General features: G+C 41.6%; 1 protein-coding gene across 1 annotated transcript in view; it reads left to right on the top strand.

The window, feature by feature from the left end:
• Positions 1 to 19,979, top strand: part of CERK (ceramide kinase) — a 42,807-nt gene that overhangs the window by 5,968 nt on the left and 16,860 nt on the right. The window contains exons 2-6 of the mRNA XM_087722168.1: positions 5,283 to 5,396; positions 7,484 to 7,606; positions 8,624 to 8,749; positions 10,750 to 10,813; positions 19,171 to 19,316. Of these exons, the coding sequence (XP_087578294.1) occupies positions 5,283 to 5,396; positions 7,484 to 7,606; positions 8,624 to 8,749; positions 10,750 to 10,813; positions 19,171 to 19,316 (573 nt within the window). The remainder of the gene's footprint in view (positions 1 to 5,282; positions 5,397 to 7,483; positions 7,607 to 8,623; positions 8,750 to 10,749; positions 10,814 to 19,170; positions 19,317 to 19,979) is intronic.

Below are 19,979 nucleotides of genomic sequence, written 5' to 3' on the forward strand. Positions count from 1 at the left end.
GTTTATGAGATCATCACTGAAGATTTGTTCATGGGATCATCGCTTTCAGGACTAATAGGAGAGACTATAATGCAACAGCTGGAGTCTATAATACTCCCATGCATACAACCCAAAATATGGCTCCCATACACAAATAACCAGGGGTAAAATCCAGCAGGTTCTGACAAGTACTGGAGAACCGGTAGCAGAAATTTTGAGTAGTTCTGAGAACCGGCAAATGCCACCTCTGGCTGGCCACAGAGTGGGGTGGAAATGGAGATTTTGCAGTATCCTTCCTCTGCCATGTCCACCAAGCCACACCCACAAAACTGGTAGTAAAAAAAATTGAATTTCACCACTGCAGATAACACCATTGTCATAATAAAAAAGACCAATCAGAGACTATACATGAAACCATCAACAGCATCTTCAAAGGAATAAAATTCACTAAGGGAGCAGAAAACAACACCAGACTACTTTCCCTGGCTATTTTGTTAGTAATGGCAAATTAGAAACACAAGTCTCTCGTAAAACCATCCACATCAACCAAATGCTCCACTGCTAAAGTAACAATCCCACCGAATAAGCTATGTAAGAACACTATTTAAATAAGCATAAATGAGAGCAAATCACACTCCCTATTAGCATTGATGATGTTATCTAATTTGGGTGATGAAACATCTGCAAGAAAACAACTGAGCTCAGAGAGCACCAATGACCCTACAATTAAATTTATTTAATCCATTGATTCAGTGGGAAGACAGGTCCCCCCCCCCCCAAATGTTGTACTAATACAACTAATGTGTTGTACCAATACTACATGGAGATCAGCCTCCATGCTATATTGGTGCAACACGTTAGTATGGTTGATACCCAGGTTGTGCGAACTCAGGGCAGTATGGCTAGTTTATATTTCTGTGTGGTAGATAAGTTTAGTAAATCATGATTCAATTAAGATGTGCTCTGTTGTGCAGAGAAAGAGTGCTGCTTATGGGGAAAAGAAATTTCTCACTAAGATTTACCCATCGTCCCAACCCCAATTTTGGGAGGAAATGTACCTAGCTTTAACAGAACTTAATTTTAAAATGTTTTAGTATTTTGAATTTACAAATTATGCATTTCTTTAGATGGGATGAATCCTCCTTTCCAAAAACTAACAACAACCCTGCTACAGGTATATTCCAAGATACTTTCTGCTACTGTATTTTCAGTATTTCTTATGTATATTCAATAATTTCAGTATAACTCATTCAGTATTTTTGGAATTACTTGGAATTTATGGTATTTTCTGCTACTTGCAGAACTAACAGAAAATCTTAGCTTTCTTTCTGACCATTAGCTTTGTATGACTTGACAGTCAGCAAAAATCTTTACTACTTCACAAGTGGTTTTTACCAGACTGCCAGTCTACAAGATATATTAGTCCAGTCCCAAACCAAGGTGGGTGCACCCCAGTTTTTTATGCTTCTTAGAGAAGTTTCTCATTCATCATAGGGGGCAAGGTGACTATTTTAGGCATGGGAAAATTATATTTCAGTCCACTGGGTGTACAGTGAAACGGCAAATATAAAGCTCCCTCCTTTGAGTCTTGAGAAAAAAGCAGAAAAGCTGCAGTTGTTCAGCAAGAAAACCACTTTTTCCTCTTTGGGTAGTACAGTAAGAGAGTGGAAGGGCTGAGAGAGATGTTGGCTTGTATGATTTGTAAATAAGGAAAGTCTGTCTGAATTAAACTCAGCTGCTGGCAGCATCTTGTAATTCTTTTGACAATAATATGGAAATAGCTATTGCTTTTTTCAGGAATTTTGTTAAAACCCACCTACTTTTGATTTTCCTGGTGCTGGGATCTTCCGAGTAAGTTCATGTTTTGCTATAAAATAGTTTCTTTGAGTTTGAAGTGTGCACTGAGAACTTATTAGTTATATAGCTTAACAAGCAGTTATATTTACATACTGTATATGTAAGTGGTGGGTTTCAAAAAAAATTTAGAACCTCTTCTGTAGGTGTGGCCTGCTTTGTGGGAGTGGCTTGCCAGCCATGTGACTGGGTGGGAGTGGCTTGCCAGACATGTGACTGGGTGGGCGTGGCCAACTTGCAAAATATGGTGAAACTCACTTAACAATGCTCTTGCTTAGCAACCAAAATGTTGGTTCAGGAACTCTGGCATTGAAGTCTGCAAGTCTTAAAGCTGTCAAGTTACAAGACCTTTGTACCACTAACCCTTTAGGAAAAAAAACCCAGGGGTGTTCAAACTTGACAGCTTTAAGACTTGTGGACTTCAACTCCCAGAATTCCTCTTCTCGCTCTTCATCTTGATGATGTGTGAACGGGTGGGGGGAGGGAGCTGGAACCGGTTCTAAACGGCACTGTAGATTTGTGGAATCTCTTCTATAGAAGAGGTTAGAACTGGCAGGAACCCACCCCTGACACACGCACACACACACGTGTGTGTGTGTGTGTGTGTGTGTATACATACATACATACATATATAGGAACATGGTGGCTCAGTGGCTAAGACACTGAGCTTGTCGATCAGAAAGGTCAGCAGTTACTTGTCCCAGCTTCTGCCAACCTAACAGTTCGAAAGCATGTAAAAAATGCAAGTAGAAAACATAGGAACCACAAATGGTGAGAAGATAACACCATTCTGTGCGCCTTCAGTGCTTAGTCAATGCCGGCCACATGACCAGAGAGTTGTCTTCGGAGGTTTGTGTGTGTGTGTGTGTGTGTGTGTACATACATACATACACACGCACATACATCCATATATATACATAGATACATACATACATAAACTTTTAACTCTAAGATGAATGGACTTCAGCCAATAGAATTTCCCAGTCAAAAGTCCATTCATTTTTAAATTGCCAGGTCTAAAACATACCACTTTAATCAGTCAGTACTCAAGAGGCGGAGCTTTGCATCAGGATTAACACACTGGTTGCTATGCATGGGTTCAGAGCTAAAATAAGCTCTGTGATTGCAGTTCATTGTTGTTTTCGAAACCAACAGTTTAGCTAAATGTAGGCTTTCCATAGAACTATGCAACTACATGGGTTTGAACAACAACGAAAAGATTCATCATAAACAAATAAATGCACATAGCATTTACTGACCTAATTCTAAAGCAATGGTCTTTTGGAGAGGATTATCTGACACTCCCTCCCCCCCCCCAATTTTTTTTTCCACCTCCTATAAAAGTCCTGTTTTTGACAGCCATGGTATACGTTTGTTTGTTTATTCTTCATGTTTCTAAACGGCCCATCTCCCTCAAGGAGAGACTTTCGGTGGTTATACTGAACCATAAGGCACAAATCCATATTCTAAATTTTACTCGGAGGCATGAAGAATAGATTTTACTCATAGACCTTGGCTGCTTGCAACTGTTCTTTTCTTTTATGAAGCTGACATCCTCAAAAACCTCTAAGTCATAGTGGCAAGAACCTACCTTGCAGTGATTTTCATTTCAGCCCAAATCTCATTATTCTCCTGGCATAATTACTGTGCTTGCTTTGAAAATGATTTGAGGGGTGGGGGTGGGGAATGCTTTGTGGCCTTACAATTTTCACTCAGAGCATGAAAGCAGTGTGTCTTTAGTCTAACTCTTACAACTCCTGCAGAGCCTGGAAAAAATTAATGAGTAAGAGAGAGATGTTGTCTTCATCTAATGTTTGAAGCAAGTTTATAGAATAGTTTCTGCAGGTGCATAGGTGTAATTGCCACTAATTTGATATACTAAGCACCCAAGTCCTGGATAGTATCTAGATGAGTACTAGGAATTCCCAGAGTTGTAGACTAGGTTGAAAAGTTGGCAGTAACCAACCACTTCCATCCAGTAGTCCAGACACTCCTGGGACCATGGTGGCATGAAGACACCAGGAACCAAGTTCAACCTGGGGAAGATTTTACTTTAGTTCTTTTCTCCTATGACAGTGATGATGAACCTTTTTGGCACCCAGTGCCGAAAAGGGAGCATGCTTGCACTCGTTGGGGCCACAGAAGAGGAGCTTCCCAGGGGACATGCCGTACTGGGAAATAAACTTCTGGTTTTGCATGCACACCGGGCACCTCGTCTTCTGGTCACTGGCACACATTCATGCACGTGCACGCACCAGAAACTGGAAAACCAGCTCTTCCGGTTTCTGCCACTGCCCCACGTGCGAATACCAGCTGTTTGTGCGCGCATGCATGCCAGAAACACAGAAGAGGAGCAGCCGATGCCACACCTACCAGATGACATAGCTCCACATGCCACTTCGGGCACGCGTGCCATAGGTTCGCCATCCTATGATAATAAACATTTTTGCCAAATGTGTATTACCCCATAAAGATTGCCATCCTCTTATCTGGGGCACAAAGAAATTAGTGCTGAGAACTCTAAAATAATATCGAATTATTAGGCCAGTGTTTATCAAACTTGGCAGCTCAACCAAAGGCTGGCTGGGAAGATTCTGTGAGTTGATGTCCACGCATCTTAAAAGTTGCCAAGGTTGAGAAGAACTGTACTGTATCCCATCACTGATCTCTTTCCACATTTCAAAATAAAAGTAAAATCAATATACAGTACATGCCACTTGGATTCCTTCCTCCATCCATTATTCCTCCAAGTTTCCCACAATGGAATCTTTTTGTTTTTGGCGCTATCAAAAAAAGATAATGTGGGATACATATGTTGGGGGCCATCTCCTAATACCTTTGATCCACCTTGTTATTCCAACCTGTCACATGTGTTTATAAAAAGAATTTTTTACTACAGGTTCTGTGGGCGTGGCTTGGTGGGTATGGCTTGGTGGCAGGGAAAGGATACTATAAAATCTCCATTCCCTCCCTATCAGCTGGGACTGAGGAGGCAGAGAATAGATGGGGGCGGGGCCAGCCAGAGGTGGCATTTACCGGTTCTCTGAGCTACTCAAAATTTCCACTACTGATTTTCCAGAACTGGTCAGAACCTGCTGAATACCGCCTCTGTTCTGGACAGAATATTTTGATTTACAGTTTCTGGTTATAAAAAACTATCACTCACCACAGACATCCATTCCTTTCACAAAATGTATTTTGAGAGTTTATTTTTCAGCTTTTCTTCAGCAACATGCTTGATTTAAATATCCTCTGAAGGGAATGCCTAAAAAATGTTTACGCTTTTGTTACTAACATACTTTTCTGGTCTCGGGCTTCCCACAGACATGTTTTCGCCCACTAGGAGCAGAAAATGCCACACAAGATATTTCTTTTGTTCTGGTCCAACTAGGCTGTTTATTTATTTTACAACTCTTCCTATTTTTATTTTTTATTTTGTTTTTTTGCAGAGAGCTCTGCTGTGCCCATTTCTGAGATCATTGCTGTTGAGGAGAAAGAAAGGGAAACGAAACAATCTCGTCCTGGAAAATGGCAGAAAATGTCAAAGCCTCATGCATTCACCGGTAAAAAAACCAACAACAATCATGTTTTAGTGCAAATAGTTTTAAAATTATTAACATGCTGGGTTTGGATAATACATGGAACCAAACAAGCTGCATTCGCATAACTTCTTGAGCTACACAGACACACACACACACAGAAAGAGAGACAGAGGAGAGAAAGAGAGAGAGAGAGAGAGAGAGAGAGAGAGAGAGAGAGAGAGAGAGAGAGAGAGAGAGAGAGAGAGAGAGAGAGAAGAAAATTATCTTGATGAAACTGAATGTTCCTCTTCTGCAGTAGCTACCATTGTGACTGCCTTATCAAGAGGTTACAAGCCATTTGAACTAAGTTATTACTTGACAGAAGATCTGAATTCATTCAACCTTTCCTCCACATTTGCATCCAAAATTATTTCTATGCAGAAATCCTTCTTTGCAGAAAGGAGATTATTAAGATGTCTTTTAAAGACAAATCTTTTTTTTTTCATTTTCATAGTTCATCTCTTGCTATTTGGCTCCTTGAACTTCGAATTTCTGTCATGCTGCGTGTTCCGTTTTCAAGACTTTCGTAAATGCTGCAGAGTTAAATTTGCCTGACTTTTATAGTTTGTACATGATATACAATGAACTCTCTTTTTATGATCCTTAATCCCTTAATATGAGGGACGCAGTGGCTCAGTGGCTAAGACACTGAGCTTGTCGATCAGAAAGGTTGGCAGACAGCAGTTCGAATCCTGAGCGCCACATAACGGAGTGAGCTCCCTTTACTTGTCCCAGCTTCTGCCAACCAAGCAGTTCAAAAGCATGTAAAAATGCAAGCACAAAAATAGGAACCACCTTTGATGGGAAGGTAACAGCGTTCCATACACCTTCAGCTGGCTGTTCGGCTTTGAAATGGAGATGAGCACTGCCCCCTAGAGTGGGGAACGACTAGCACATATGTGCGAGGGGAACCTTTACCTTTGCCTAATCCCTTAATTTGGGGTAGAGTCGGGGCAACTGGATGGAGCTGAGCATTTATTGGCTGGGTGTCCTTCCTGATGCTTATGCGAGTTAATTGAATTCTCAACCTTCTGAGTGAGAGTCAAAAGTTTTCACCACGTCGCTCATTTGCATGATATCTAATGATAATCAAATATTCTGCATTGATGATATAAACTGTCCAACATAGACAACTAAATGAAAGAATAAACCTAAATGCCCAAATTGTCACGGTTTTCTTTTCTCTGCACATTGAAAACTCGCATGCATGACTATCTGTAACAAATAGTTTTCTTAAGCAGTGAAAAATTCTTTTTTAAAAAGTGACCTTTTTTGACAGATTTAAAAACACCGTCTTCTTGCTTCGTACAATGACTTTTTAATTGGAAAACCTCAAACAATTTCTGTGGTTTTCCATATCACAAAAAGTTTTTGTAGGTAACTGAATTTTTTTGGGGGGGGGGGGGGTTCAGTACCACTACTGTGTTTTCTCGAAAATAAGACGGGGTCTTATTTTCTTTTGACCCCTGAAATAAGTGCTTGGCCTTATTTTCAGGGAGGTCTTATTATTTTTGAGGTGCAGGAGGCGGGAAGTGTGATCATGCATGGCTGTGCTGTGTTGCAATATTTTCTGGGACGGTTTATTTTCAGGGGAGAGCTTAGTTTAGCGCATGCGCTCAAAAGCCCAATTGAGCTTATTATCCGGGGCGGATTTATTTTCTGCCAAACAGTGTCCTTTTTGGTGCATATTTCTAGCCATTCATAAATTCAGTGGAAATTAGGAGGGCAGGGGGCAGGGAAGGAGCAGAATTCCCAGTCTTTTGCTCCAAGATGGGCAAATATTTTATACCAGTGCAAATAAATTTAGTCCAGCTAAGATTTCCTGACATTGGAAAAAGACACTCTCTCAAAGATTGGCAAGGAGTCACCTGATGATGAATTCCTTGCCCGCCTGGTTGGCAGCTTTTTCTTTTTCTCGGGATCTGTGACCTTAAATAACCATTGGACATGAACTTCTTTCAGAATTCTCAAGCATTGTGTAAATGCTACCTGTTGTTATATTTGTAGAGCAATGTTGCTTGTATGGAACTGTGATTCTCTTTTTATTGGTGTATATGTATCTTTTGCAGTGTATTACATAAAGAGGGCACGGCATCACCGCTGGCGGTGCAGCGAAGTGACTTTCTGGTGCATTGACGAACATCTGTGTAATCAATGGATATGTACACTGAAAGAACTACTTGATTTACAGAGTATGTTGCAGATAAAGAATGCCATTCCTTTGTTGTTGTTTTTTCCTCAGGACATAACCACATTCTGAGAAGGGTGAAAAATTGAAGCCAGTAATGATGGGAGCTTTTATAAATAGCACTTAGACTTATATACCACTTCACAGTGTTTTACAGCCCTGTCTAAGAGGTTTACAGAGTCAGCATATTGACCCCAACAATCTGGGTCCTCATTTTACCCACCTCGGAAGAATGGAGCCACGGTGGTGCAATGGTTAAAATGTAGCACTGCAGGCTACTTCGGCTGACTGCCAGCTGCCTGCAATTTGGCAGTTCGAATCTCACCAGGCTCAAGGTTGACTCAGCCTTCCATCCTTCCGAGGTGGGTAAAATGAGGACCCCGATTGTTGGGGGCAATAGGCTGACCCTGTAAACCGCTTAGAGAGGGCTGTAAAAGCACTGTGAAACGGTATATAAGTCTAAGTGCTACTGCTATTGCTAGGGAAGGCTGAGTCAACCTTGAACCAGTGAGACTCAAACTGCCAAACTGCTGGCAGTTGGCAGTCAGCAGAATAACCACTGCGCCATCACGGCTCACTTACACTGTTATTGCCTACATTTTGAATAAGATGGGAAATTGCAGGAGTGCAAGCAGATCCTTCTATTTCAAGCAGCAGAAGGGCCTCCTTGTCTTTACACTAGCTGAGGTGTATTTAGTTGGAATATATGAAGACACCTGATCAATTCTCCAGCTATTGACATCATGGAGAATACAACTCTTAACAAGGTCTCATCTATTTTCTAGGCAGGCTAATGAGCTTAAATAACATTTGAATGCTGGAAGAAATGTCTTTAGAATGAGAACACTTCAATAATGGAACTCAATTATTGGCCAGCTCCCCCTCTGGAAATCTTTCAGTGATGGCTGGGAAATCCTGAGTCAAAATGGCTTCAGATATGAGGATTTGTAGTTCAGCAATTTCTAGAGCAGCTAAAGGGAAAGTAATCTCACGGCCCGCTTTCTCTCTTTCGTATTGGCAGCCTCCAGACCAAAGCACTTGCTTGTATATATTAATCCATACAGTGGGAAATCGCAAGGAGAAAAAATATACCAACAAAAAGTGGCTCCGTTGTTTAGTCTCGCTTCCATCTCTACTGATGTTATAGGTGAGTTTCTCGTTTGAGTTTCCTGATCCTGCTAAATAACTGCCTTGAATTGCAGCATTATAGTTTCCTCATACAGCAGATTTCCCCAATTTGGTGCCCTCCAGAAATATTGAAGAAATTGAGTATGCCTTAAAGCACTTATAATAGACTAAGTTTGAAAAAGTTACTTTTCGAATAGTCTGCCAGGTGGGGTTATCGAAACTCCAAGGTGCTTGTTTACATAAGGAGAATTCCAATCAAAACTGTGTCACTTATCTGGAGACTCCCATGCCGACATATTGCTGAATACCGGCCATCATCTAGTCCCATGATAGGGAACCTGTGGTACGCGTGGCCATATCGCCTGGCATGTGCGGCATCGGCCGTTCCTCTTCTGGGTTTCTGGCGCACATGGGCACGCAACGATCAGTTGGTCTTCATGCGTGTGGTACTGCTGGAAACTTTCTAAGCTTTCTATTTTCCAGTGTGAGCATGTGTGCCAGCCAGCTGATTGCCACACGAGCATGCGTGCCAGTAACTGGAAGACTAGCTGGCCACTGTACATGTGCGCATTGGAAAGTTCATTTCCCCTCGGCAGCTCCTCTTATGGGTTGTGTCCCACACGAGCATGCACATGTCCTTTTCAGCACTGAATGTTCGCCATCACTGATCTAGGAGGTATATGCAGTGTCCTGATACATATTCAGGTTGCAAGACCATTTTGAGCAGCAATATTACTAAGTAGAAATTTAGCATCTTCCTCTCTTGCTGAGCCACTTTTCATTAAACCCCAATGATTATTATATTGCTGAGAAATGCTTCTAATCTAAACGATTAAGCAAAAGCATTTGCCAGAACGTGAAGTACCTCCCACAAATATAATCTCTCTAGGTAAAATAATTATTTTATTTTCCTGAGCGCTTGCTTGTTTAAGATTCTGCTCATTACCGGCTAAACAAAGGCTGCATTTTCATTCCAGAGGTTTTGCTTTATTCTTTTAAAGAACTTGATTGCCACTTAGCTGTTGATTTTTTTCCAGTGCTTTCTTTTACACAACTGCTTAATACTAGCTTTGTTACATTACTGCCAATGGCTCATTTTCTCCCTCTGAAACAATGGATTTGCCCCAAGAAATTGCAATTGCTAAGTTGACAACTATAGCAAAGATTCTTTTGTACATCTCTCTTATTTGACAGATCAGGGTTGTGTCAACATGGTTTACACAGGCATTGTCTAGTATTTGCTGATGGAGGTGTCTTCACCCCGTTATATAGTTTGATAAATTTATAACTCTTTATATATTTCCTTGTATCACCTACACAAAAAAACTCTAGGAAGTAGGTTGAACTGAGGAAATGTAATTAGTATTAGTCAAAATGTGAATTCCAGGGCTGTGGATAGATTTGAGCCCCATTCTGGTCCCAAATATGCACTTCTGAAACAGATTTGACTGGCCCCAGAGATAAATGAGCTGTCATTAATCCAAGGTCATATATTTGAATGGTGGGTGGGGGGTACCTAAATCTATGAACTAAATAAAATAAAATTTACTGGGTGTCTCCATCCATTTTGATGGATAAAACTCCAGTTTTGAGAGATGTCATGAAGATCTCACCCCCTTCAGAAAGGAACTGGCATAGGTGGACATAGCCATTTAGAAAAGGGGAAACTGGTGAAGCTAGAAGAAACGTTGCTAAAGAAGATAAATATGTACCTTTACAAGTTTTATTTTTGAATTACAAGAACATTTTAGAATATACCAAATCAAATGAAGCAAGGGCTTCAGCCATAAATTTATCAGACTTGGGTTACTGAGTGCCTTTGGCAGAAGTGCATTTTCTATCAGCCGGAGGGGGAAAAATGAACTCAACCAAAACCGTTCTAAGTGAGCCACCAATATTAGTTATATATTTTCAACTTATATACTTTCAAAAATTGTTTCACGAGTGTAGCTGATTTTATCCATATCCTTGTAAAAATATGTCTTAAACTACGACCCCTTTTTTCCCCCCCTCATGTAGTCACCAAACATGCCAATCATGCTAAGGATAACTTACTTGAAATTCCTCTAGAGAAATACGATGGGTAAGTTCTCTTTTTTCTCACATTTTTCCCCCTTTGGCTTTGAAGAATCATACAGATGGTCTATTTGCTATTTGTTACCAAGGGATGAACTGAGAGCTTCTGGATGGGGGAAGTGGGATGTAAATTAAAAAAAAGCACAGTATTTTTCGGACTATAAGACGCACCGGTGTATAAGACACACCAAGATTTTGAAGAGGTAAGTAAGAAAAAAAAGTTTTTGTCCTCCTCGGCCCCCAGGAACACTCTGCAGGCTTTAGCAATGTTGGGGGGAGGCAAAGACACCCCCATTTTTGCAAAAACCAGCTCATTTTTCACCCATATTTTTTTTTTTGCAAAAATTGGGGCATTTCCCCCTTCTCCGAGGATACTGAAGCCTGCAGAGTGCTTCTGGGGGCTGGAGGAAGGGAAAAACACCTCAGTTTTTGTGAAAAACTGCCCATTTTTCACCCATTTTTTGCAAAAACGGGGGCATTTCCCTCTTCCCCGAGCCCTATTGAAGCCCGCAGAGTGCTTCTGGGGGCTGGAGGAAGGGAAAAACACCTCAGTTGGGCTTCAGGAGGCCAAAAATGGCTGTATTCGGTGTATAAGATGCACCAATATTTCCGTGCTCTTTTCCGGGGGGTGGGGTAGGGGGTGGGAAGGTGCATCTTATACTCCGAAAAATACGGTATCAACTGCATGATTGATGCCTCATCCTTTTTTTAACATGTAAGGCTTTGATCATGCAGTTATGATTACCTTTTTGACTTCTTTGACACACACACACACACACACACCCTTCCAAGGATGCTCCCGGATGAACCATTTTGTAAATCATTTCTCGTTTTCGATTTTCAGACTGCTTTTCTTGGGCGTCACTGTTTCTGAATTTATCTGTTTTTCCAAGCTTATGTTTACCTTACCTTCTCTGTCTGCATTCATAAATCTAAATCAAAAGAATCCGGTTCCCTTTATCTGCTTAATGTAACACTACATTTCATGCTCTGTAGATGGAGCTGGGTTTATAGTCCGCTGAAAGCTGGCGGTTTTCACACGTGTCTGCTCAGTGTCTTCATAAGTGGACAGGGGAACCTAGCACCTTTCCAGTTTGTTAAAATACCGTAAAGGCAAAAACTCTGTCAGGTAGGGTCATACAAATTAAATAAAAAAATCAGTGTTAGGAAAGTTAAGGACATGTTGACAAATTTTAAAACAAATACACTTGCTTATATCTATATATGCATATGTGACATGCACATACAGGGACATTAAGTGTTTTTTATCAGGGTAACCTGGTCTACCCAAATATGGGACCGAGCATACTGCTTCTGCTTAAAAACACTTAATCCCCTGGTATAGCCGACAAAGCTAGGCAAGCCCATGGCTTAGAGGTTAATACATCTACCTAATATGCAAGTAGCTTGGTTCGAATCACAGAAGGGTATGATACAGGCACACTAGACGCGCCCGCCCGCGCGCACACACACACACAAACACACACAGACACTAAGTCAAGCCTCTTTAAAACTCCAAACCTCACAAAACATGGCAATATATAAACTTCATAAATAAATACATAGTGAGCTGGACTTCCAATGGCCACTTACATGTTGTTTGCATTTACACAAATGCCTAGCCTTTTCTGGGATAGCATCTCGATTTTGCAGTGCAGCTGTACAATTTGGCCTTGCCAAAGAAAACTTGGATGTGTTCTCATGGACATCTGGCTTGAAGCTTATTATTATTTGGAATGTTATCTGAAAGGCAAACAGGGGAAGTTGAAAACTAGTCATTTCCCAAAGAAAAGTGATAACGTACAAGGCAGGGGTGGGTTCTAGCCAGCATTACTGCCGGTTCGCTCGTGTGCGCACTTCTTGTGCACTGCGAGTGCATGCGCAGTTCAATAGAAATTGTTCTGTGCATGCACATAACTCCAAAACAAGATGGCAGCAGCAACTACGGTGACCTGGAAACCGATTCGGAGGCGTGGCCATCCTGAGTCGCTGCCAGCATACCACTACCGGTTCAGTTGAACCGGGCCGAACCGGGAGGAACCCACCTCTGATGCAAGGCAAAAGTAACTGAATCTCTTTATGTGTTTCCATGAGAAACAACATTTACATTTCACATCAGACAAACAACTGACATTTAGAAACATACTCAGAGGCCAGGGGTGTCAAACTCGTGGCCCGGTTGTATCATACGCTGGCCACGCCCACTCCCAGTTTAGTGAAGGGGGGAAAGTTGCGATACGTCACGTGATGACATCTGTCACCATGAGTTTGACACCTCTGTCGCGGGCAAAAGATACAAATTCACACTAGAGAAAACCATACGGCACGAGCCTACATGACATATCCAAAGTAACCCACCAACGTGTTAACTCTCGCCGTGTGCATATTAACAAGCAAAATCCATAAGCTACTTCCTTCTGTTTCCAGAACGTGTCCCCTGTCCCCGCCCCAAGTCCTCCTTTCTTTTTCCATGCAGCTTAGTTTGAAAGTAGCTCTTCACACTATTTATTTCTAAAAATGGCTACTAGCCCTGTATGAGGGCCAAAGCATTCTTGGTGACAAAGAAGGAGGCCAATGCACCACCCCAAGTGGCTGGCAATTGGCCACCATATAGATTTAATATTTATATAGTTTGTCACACAGCCAGAGGTTCAGACTGGAGTTAGCATTTTTAACCCTTATGAGTTCTTCTCAAGGAGCTGGGATAGGCAGATGTGGGTGTTTGATGGTATTAAAGACATTGTCGCAGGATAGAAGCATTTCCAAGTAAAGCTGCCAAATTTCCAACTGGGAAATGTATATTTATATTTCTTTACAGAGTGACAAGCACCTCCCATAGATGTTCATGCAAAAAAAAAATGTAGCACTATTAGAAAAGCTAGATTTTCTTCCAGCTAAACACAACCCACATAGCTTTCTGTCTCTTGTCGCAATAGGCTAGGGCAAATTACAGACCTGTTGGAGAATTAAGCAGTCTGCAACGAAATCATATATTAGTTTTGGTTTAAAGGAGAGAGCAGTCTGTGCTAACTTCATACAGTTTCGGCTCAATCTGTCAGCATAGCATTCCTTTAGCAGTTTTGCAAATGACAACTGCTCCACTGTTGCGTGTTTTACTTTTCTCTCTCTCTCTAATTGATGGAAATGTTCTTTGCCTGCCAAGCATACATCCCTATCATTATTAAAAAAAAAAAAAAAAGCTTTGAAGACATTTTATGCTGTATTGATTTTCATTATACCTCTAACAAGGTCAAGGCTTTGCCCCAATTGGATTAAAATGGCAGAGCCTATGCGTTGCTTTCACAGAGAAATACAGAACAAATTCCATCATGAAGTCATTAAATAGGCTAACAGGATTTGTTTGTAAAAAAAAAGACACTGACACATAAACACCTGTGCCTTGGCCAAAGATTATATTTACTCCTGTGCAAGTCTCTCCTGAATGAATGGGAAAGCTCTTCTCATTTATTCCAGCGCAATTTGCATAGCCAAGCATCAAACAAGATTGGACTGGGTTTAAAAAGCAAGTTCCCATCCTTTACTCCATTGGTTCACCTGAGTAAAGATGACGACTCAGGAAAGCAAATGCCGTTTCCCACAAATTCATGGTACAACCCCACTTTGCACTGAAGCTCGCTGATAAAATATGTTCTGCTTTCCATGGAGCAGTATTATTCCCATGTGTCCAAATTAAGGGATACACCCAATGCTAGCAAATTCTTGGGACGCGGTGGCTAAGGTGCTGAACTTGTCGATCAGAAAGGTCGGCAGTTTGGTGGTTCGGATCCCTAGCGCTGCGTAATGGAGTGAGCTCCCGTTACTTGTCCCAGCTTCTGCCAACCTAGCAGTTCGAAAGCAAATAAAAAATGCAAGTAGAAAAATAGGGACCACTTTGGTGGGAAGGTAACAGCGCTCCGTGTGCCTTCAGCATTTATTCATGCCGGCCACATGACCATGGAGACGTCTTTGGACAGCGCCGGCTCTTCAGCTTTGAAACAGAGATGAGCACCGCCCCCTAGAGTCAGGAATGACTAGCACGTATGTGCGAAGGGAATCTTTATCTTTACCTTTAGCAAATCACTGGAAATTGTTGTTTTTTTAATTACCACTTAAGTGAGAGTCATTAAGGAGCAGTAGCATGAGGGGGAAACCTGATAAATCTTGGGAATATAGAAGAGAGAGCAAGATATTTCAGGGAAGGAACAGACACGTTACAGAAAGGAATGTTGAGTGTAAGGTGGGAAACACAAAGGAGACTCAGAGTAACTCCTCCTTGATTGCCATATTTTTCGGAGTATAAGATGCACCAAGGTTTTGAAGAGGCAAATTTTTAAAAAAAGTTTTTGCACTCTGCAAACCTCCCCAAACACCCAGTTTTTCGTGAAAACTGGCCCATTTTTTGTAAAAAAAATTATATGCATGCATAGCCTTTAGAGCAGTGTTTCTCAACCTTGGCAACTTGAAGATGTCTGGACTTCAACTCTTAGAATTCCCCAGCCAGCATTTGCTGGCTGGGGAATTCTGGGAGTTGAAGTCCAGACATCTTTAAGTTGCCAAGGTTGAGAAACACTGCTTTAGAGGCTTATAGAGTGTTTGAGGGGGGGCAAAATTGAGCAAGAAACAATCCGTTTTTTTCTCATTTCTGCCTTCCTCAGCCCTCCGGAGCTCTCTGAACACCTCATACAGGCTCTGCACAACCATTTTGGTGAAGGGGGCGGGGTTTCAGGAGGCAAAAAATGCTATATTCAGTGTATAAAACGCACCCAGATTTTCAGTCTCTTTTTTGAGGGAAAAGGTGTGTCTTATACTCCAAAAAATACGGTACATACTTCTATGTGTGCATGTTGAGTCAGTGCTGACTCCTGGCAACTCCCTAGACAGGTTTTCCAAAGGTTTTTGGAAGTGGTTTGCCATTGCCTTCTACTTAAGGCTGAAGGAGAAGAACTGGGTCACTGCCACCACATACCAAGCTTAAGTACTCTTGGTGTAAGTTATGTGGAAGAATTACTTTCGTAATTCCTGCAAAATACATGCTACTACTACTTCCTTCTTGGAAGCACTGTGGTGAAAGAATTAACTGGTGACATCACTGTTGCTCAGGTTGCGACTCTTTTCATGTTCCCATTAATGAGCCCACTGAAATGATACCTAATTATCTACTCACGCTCGCATGCTTTCGAACTGCTAGGTGAGCAGGTGGAGCAAATGACAGGACACAAAGAAGCACTTGGCCTTGAAGAAAGTGTCAACCCAGTATCCTAACTATATGAGTCGTCATCTTCCTTTTTGCAAGATATATTACTCTATCAGAAATAAACATTCTTCATTAAATCCAAGTGATTCTGAGTTGGCCAGTCTTGAAGGGCTCCACAAACAGTTCAGATATTGGACTAGACGCAGGAAGATCTGGATCAGAATGGGACAACTCTCCCTGGCTGTCTCTCTCCAGCCAACTCGTTATGGGACAACTCGCCGCAGGACAATTCAACATGAGATAACTCAAGACAAGTGAATTGCAGCGGGCCTTGTCTTGCTTTAGGTTTGAATCTTCTCAAGTTAGAAACCCTTGAGCTTATGGTGATCCAGAGCGTGGAGTCCCAGTGGTCCTTCGGCCAAGTTGTGGAGCAAATGGGGCACACTGAGTAGTTCCTGCACGGATGCAGGCCAAGGACGCAGTGTGTCTATGAGAGGAAGCCTCCTTCCACTGTTTCTTCCTGGAGCGTCCGCTGTAACGACCAGCTGCTCTGCTAACATCTAGGTTATGGTCCTGCACCGCAGGACATCTCACATCCTGGATCCACACAGGGACTGCCAGGCGTACCGCGCTTGCTCCATGGTTTGACCAATGGGCCGCTGGGATTCCACATTCTGGCTCAGCTTAGCCTCAAGGATTTCTAACTTGAGAAGGCTCAAACCTAAAGCAAAACAAGGCCCACTACAATTCACATGTACCTCTCCTGAGTTATCCCACATTGATTTGTCCTGTGGTATGTTGACCAGGAAGGGACGCGGTGGCTCAATGGCTAAGACACTGAGCTTGTCGATCAGAAAGGTCGACAGTTTGAATCCCTAGTGCCACGTAACAGAGTGAGCTCCCGTAACTTGTCCCAGCTTCTGCCAACCTAGCAGTTTGAAAGCACGTAAAAAATGCGAGTAGAAAAATAGGGACCACCTTGGTGGGAAGGTAACAGCATTCCATGCGCCTTTGGCGTTTAGTCATGCTGGCCAGATAACCATGGAGACATTTTCAGACAGCGCTGGCTCTTCGGCTTTGAAACAGAGATGAGCATCGCCCCCTAGAATCAGGAATGACTAGCACATGAATGAGAGGGGAACCTTTACCTTATGATGACCAGGGCGAATCAGCTGTGGCAAGATAGCCAAGGAGAATTGTCCTGGATCCATTCCAAATACCAATCTGCTCTCAGCCACGGAAGCATATTGGATGACTTTTGGGCTCCCCACCCAGAAAGCTGCCCAGACTTGTTGAGAATTGGGCGGCATATAACTTCAATTTATTATTATTACTTCATAGGGGTTGTTATTGTTGTTACAGGAAAAGGTAGGCGGGTGGAATGCTATATACGGCATCTTCTCCTGATCTAAAGGCAGATGTAAATCTAATTAATACATAATGAATCTAACTTCATTTATTTTTAGTTACAGATAGAACTTGGTTAACAATTGCCCTGTTTAGCGATCATCCAAAGTTACAGTGGTTCTGTAAAAGTAATTTCATGACTGGCCCTCACATGACTATCGTAGCATCTCACATTTATGTGATTGCCCCTTGCATGCTTCACAACTGGCATCCAAAAGGTAGAGTTAGCAGAAAAACCAGCAGTAAACTCACAAGTCACAGTGACAGGATGTTGCACTTAGTGGCCGTGGATGATGCACTTATCTAGCATAGGAGAAGTGAGGTCGTAAGTCCATCGCAGCCTTGTGAAATCTCACTTAATGACCACATCACTTAGTGATGGAGCTACCAGTCCCAATTGTGCTTGTTAAATGAGGACTACCTGTATTTGTTTATTTTGCATTAGTTATATCTTAACTTTCAACTTTTGGCACCTCCACAGAACTTCCACAGCAACTCACAATCGCAAATTAAAATCAGCTGCAAGCAAAATGAATTTTGTGTGATCTGATGCTTTTCAACTATGTTGACCTTCAACTCTTATGACCCTCCAGTTGGTTGAGTAACTGTCATCCAATCTGTCCAGTAGATCAGTATTAGGTAACCTGGTGCCTCCAGAAACTTTGGACTGTGTAATTAATAATTCCAAATAATAATTATAATAATTACTTACAATTCCTAGTCCTAAGGAAGTTATAATTAAAACATTTGGAGAGCACAAGCTTGATATTTCCACTCATACATTATAATAAGCTAAGCACCAGAATTTAAGAGCCATGGCAGCTACTCAAACCAACTGTAACATAAAGGAAGCATGTCACTGAATGCCAATGAGATGCATGCCTTGGATCTATTGATGCTGATGATCACAATTCACAAATAAGTCCACAAATTGAGCACTTTTCAAATATGTTTATATACGCTGTTATCCTACCATTACATTTCTCAGTGGGCCTCCATCCATGGAATCAACATAACCCTTAAAGCATCCCTATATGAATGCTACTGTCACAGCAGAATCTGCCCATGTGAGATGGTCCCTTGGGAGGACATCTTGTAAGTACCCTGGCCAAGGAGAAGAAGGTTTTCTACGGGTAGGCATATCCAGCTGGGGTAGTAATCGACATATGATCCAGTCATGAGAAAATTGGGGTCTAGCCACAATATCTAATCATAAAAGGCCCAAAGTATCTAGATATGTGGGAAACATCTGTCCATTGAGCTACTCCTTTCACTAAGCTTTCATATTGCCCATGGGAATAGACAGTTGACATGCTTTCCCATCCGCACGTACATCTGGAGTAGCTTTTTGCTATTAGAGATGAATCGTAGAGCCGGAGAGAAGAAAAATAGGTTCTAGTGATTATGAAAGATATGTATTTATGAATGATAAAAATGTGGATAAAATTTACCATTGATAGAACAATACCCCTTTTCCATAGTGGGATGTTAACACAGGAGAGGAGGAGCAAGAAATTATTTTTATATATCCAAAATTATAATAAAAATGAGCCTGTCACAGCCCAATTAATTAAATTATTTTAAATATACATTAAGTAATTGTTTCAAGTAATAATAAACATTCCCCCCTTGGGGAAGGAGACTAATTAGTGAAACATAAAGATAACTTTTTAATAAAATTGTATTATTTTTCACATTGAGTCCTTTGACACATTTATGTATTGACTGTCAGTGTGAGTTTTAATTTGTGTGTTTTCCGGCAGTGTTGTTTGTGTTGGTGGGGACGGAATGTTCAGTGAAGTGATGCATGGTCTAATTGGAAGATCTCAGAAGGATTCGGGCATAGATCAAAATAATCCCAAAGCACAATTAGTCCAATGCTGTCTCAGGATTGGCATAATTCCTGCTGGTAAGAACTGCAACATGGTTAAAGTCTACCATACATTGTTATCATGCATTTACCACTTTGGACCAAAATGGAAAAAGTAATGTTATATACGTGGGACAACATAATGGTTAGCTATCCTATTTCCCTGAAAATAAGACCTCCCTGGATGATAAGCCCAATTGGGCTTTTGAGCACATGCGCTAAAATAAGCCCTCCCCTGAAAATAAGCCCTCCCGGAAAATAAAAATAATATAATATTTACATAAATTAATATTTCTAAATGTTAATTATTATTATATGATTTATGAGTTGTCCTTTCCTGGAATTGTCCATTTTTTACAACTAATTTTAGGCTCTACCACATGACTATTGATAGTATATCCAAACTATGTTTTAGCAGTACAGCACAAAAAAGCTAGGAAAAGCACACAGTATAAAACAATGATGGTGAACCTTTTCCTTTTTTGGCTTTTTGCCAAAAGCGGGAGGAGCACAGGGTGGGTCGTGCACATCCAAAATGCAATGCGTTAACCCCCAGCATGTATATGCACATGAAAGGTGCTCCCCCCTTTTTTACATGCTTTTTTTGCCCTCCCCAGGCTTTAGAGGAGCCTGAGAAGGGTGAACACAGCCTCCCCCCGCCACCTGGAGGCCCTCCAGAGGCTTCAGAAGCTACCCCGAAGC

This window comes from Thamnophis sirtalis, unplaced genomic scaffold (assembly GCF_051295495.1).
Source record: "Thamnophis sirtalis isolate CommonGarterSnake01/CBP01778 unplaced genomic scaffold, rThaSir2_p1.2 scaffold_9, whole genome shotgun sequence".
Lineage (NCBI taxonomy): Eukaryota > Metazoa > Chordata > Lepidosauria > Squamata > Natricidae > Thamnophis > Thamnophis sirtalis.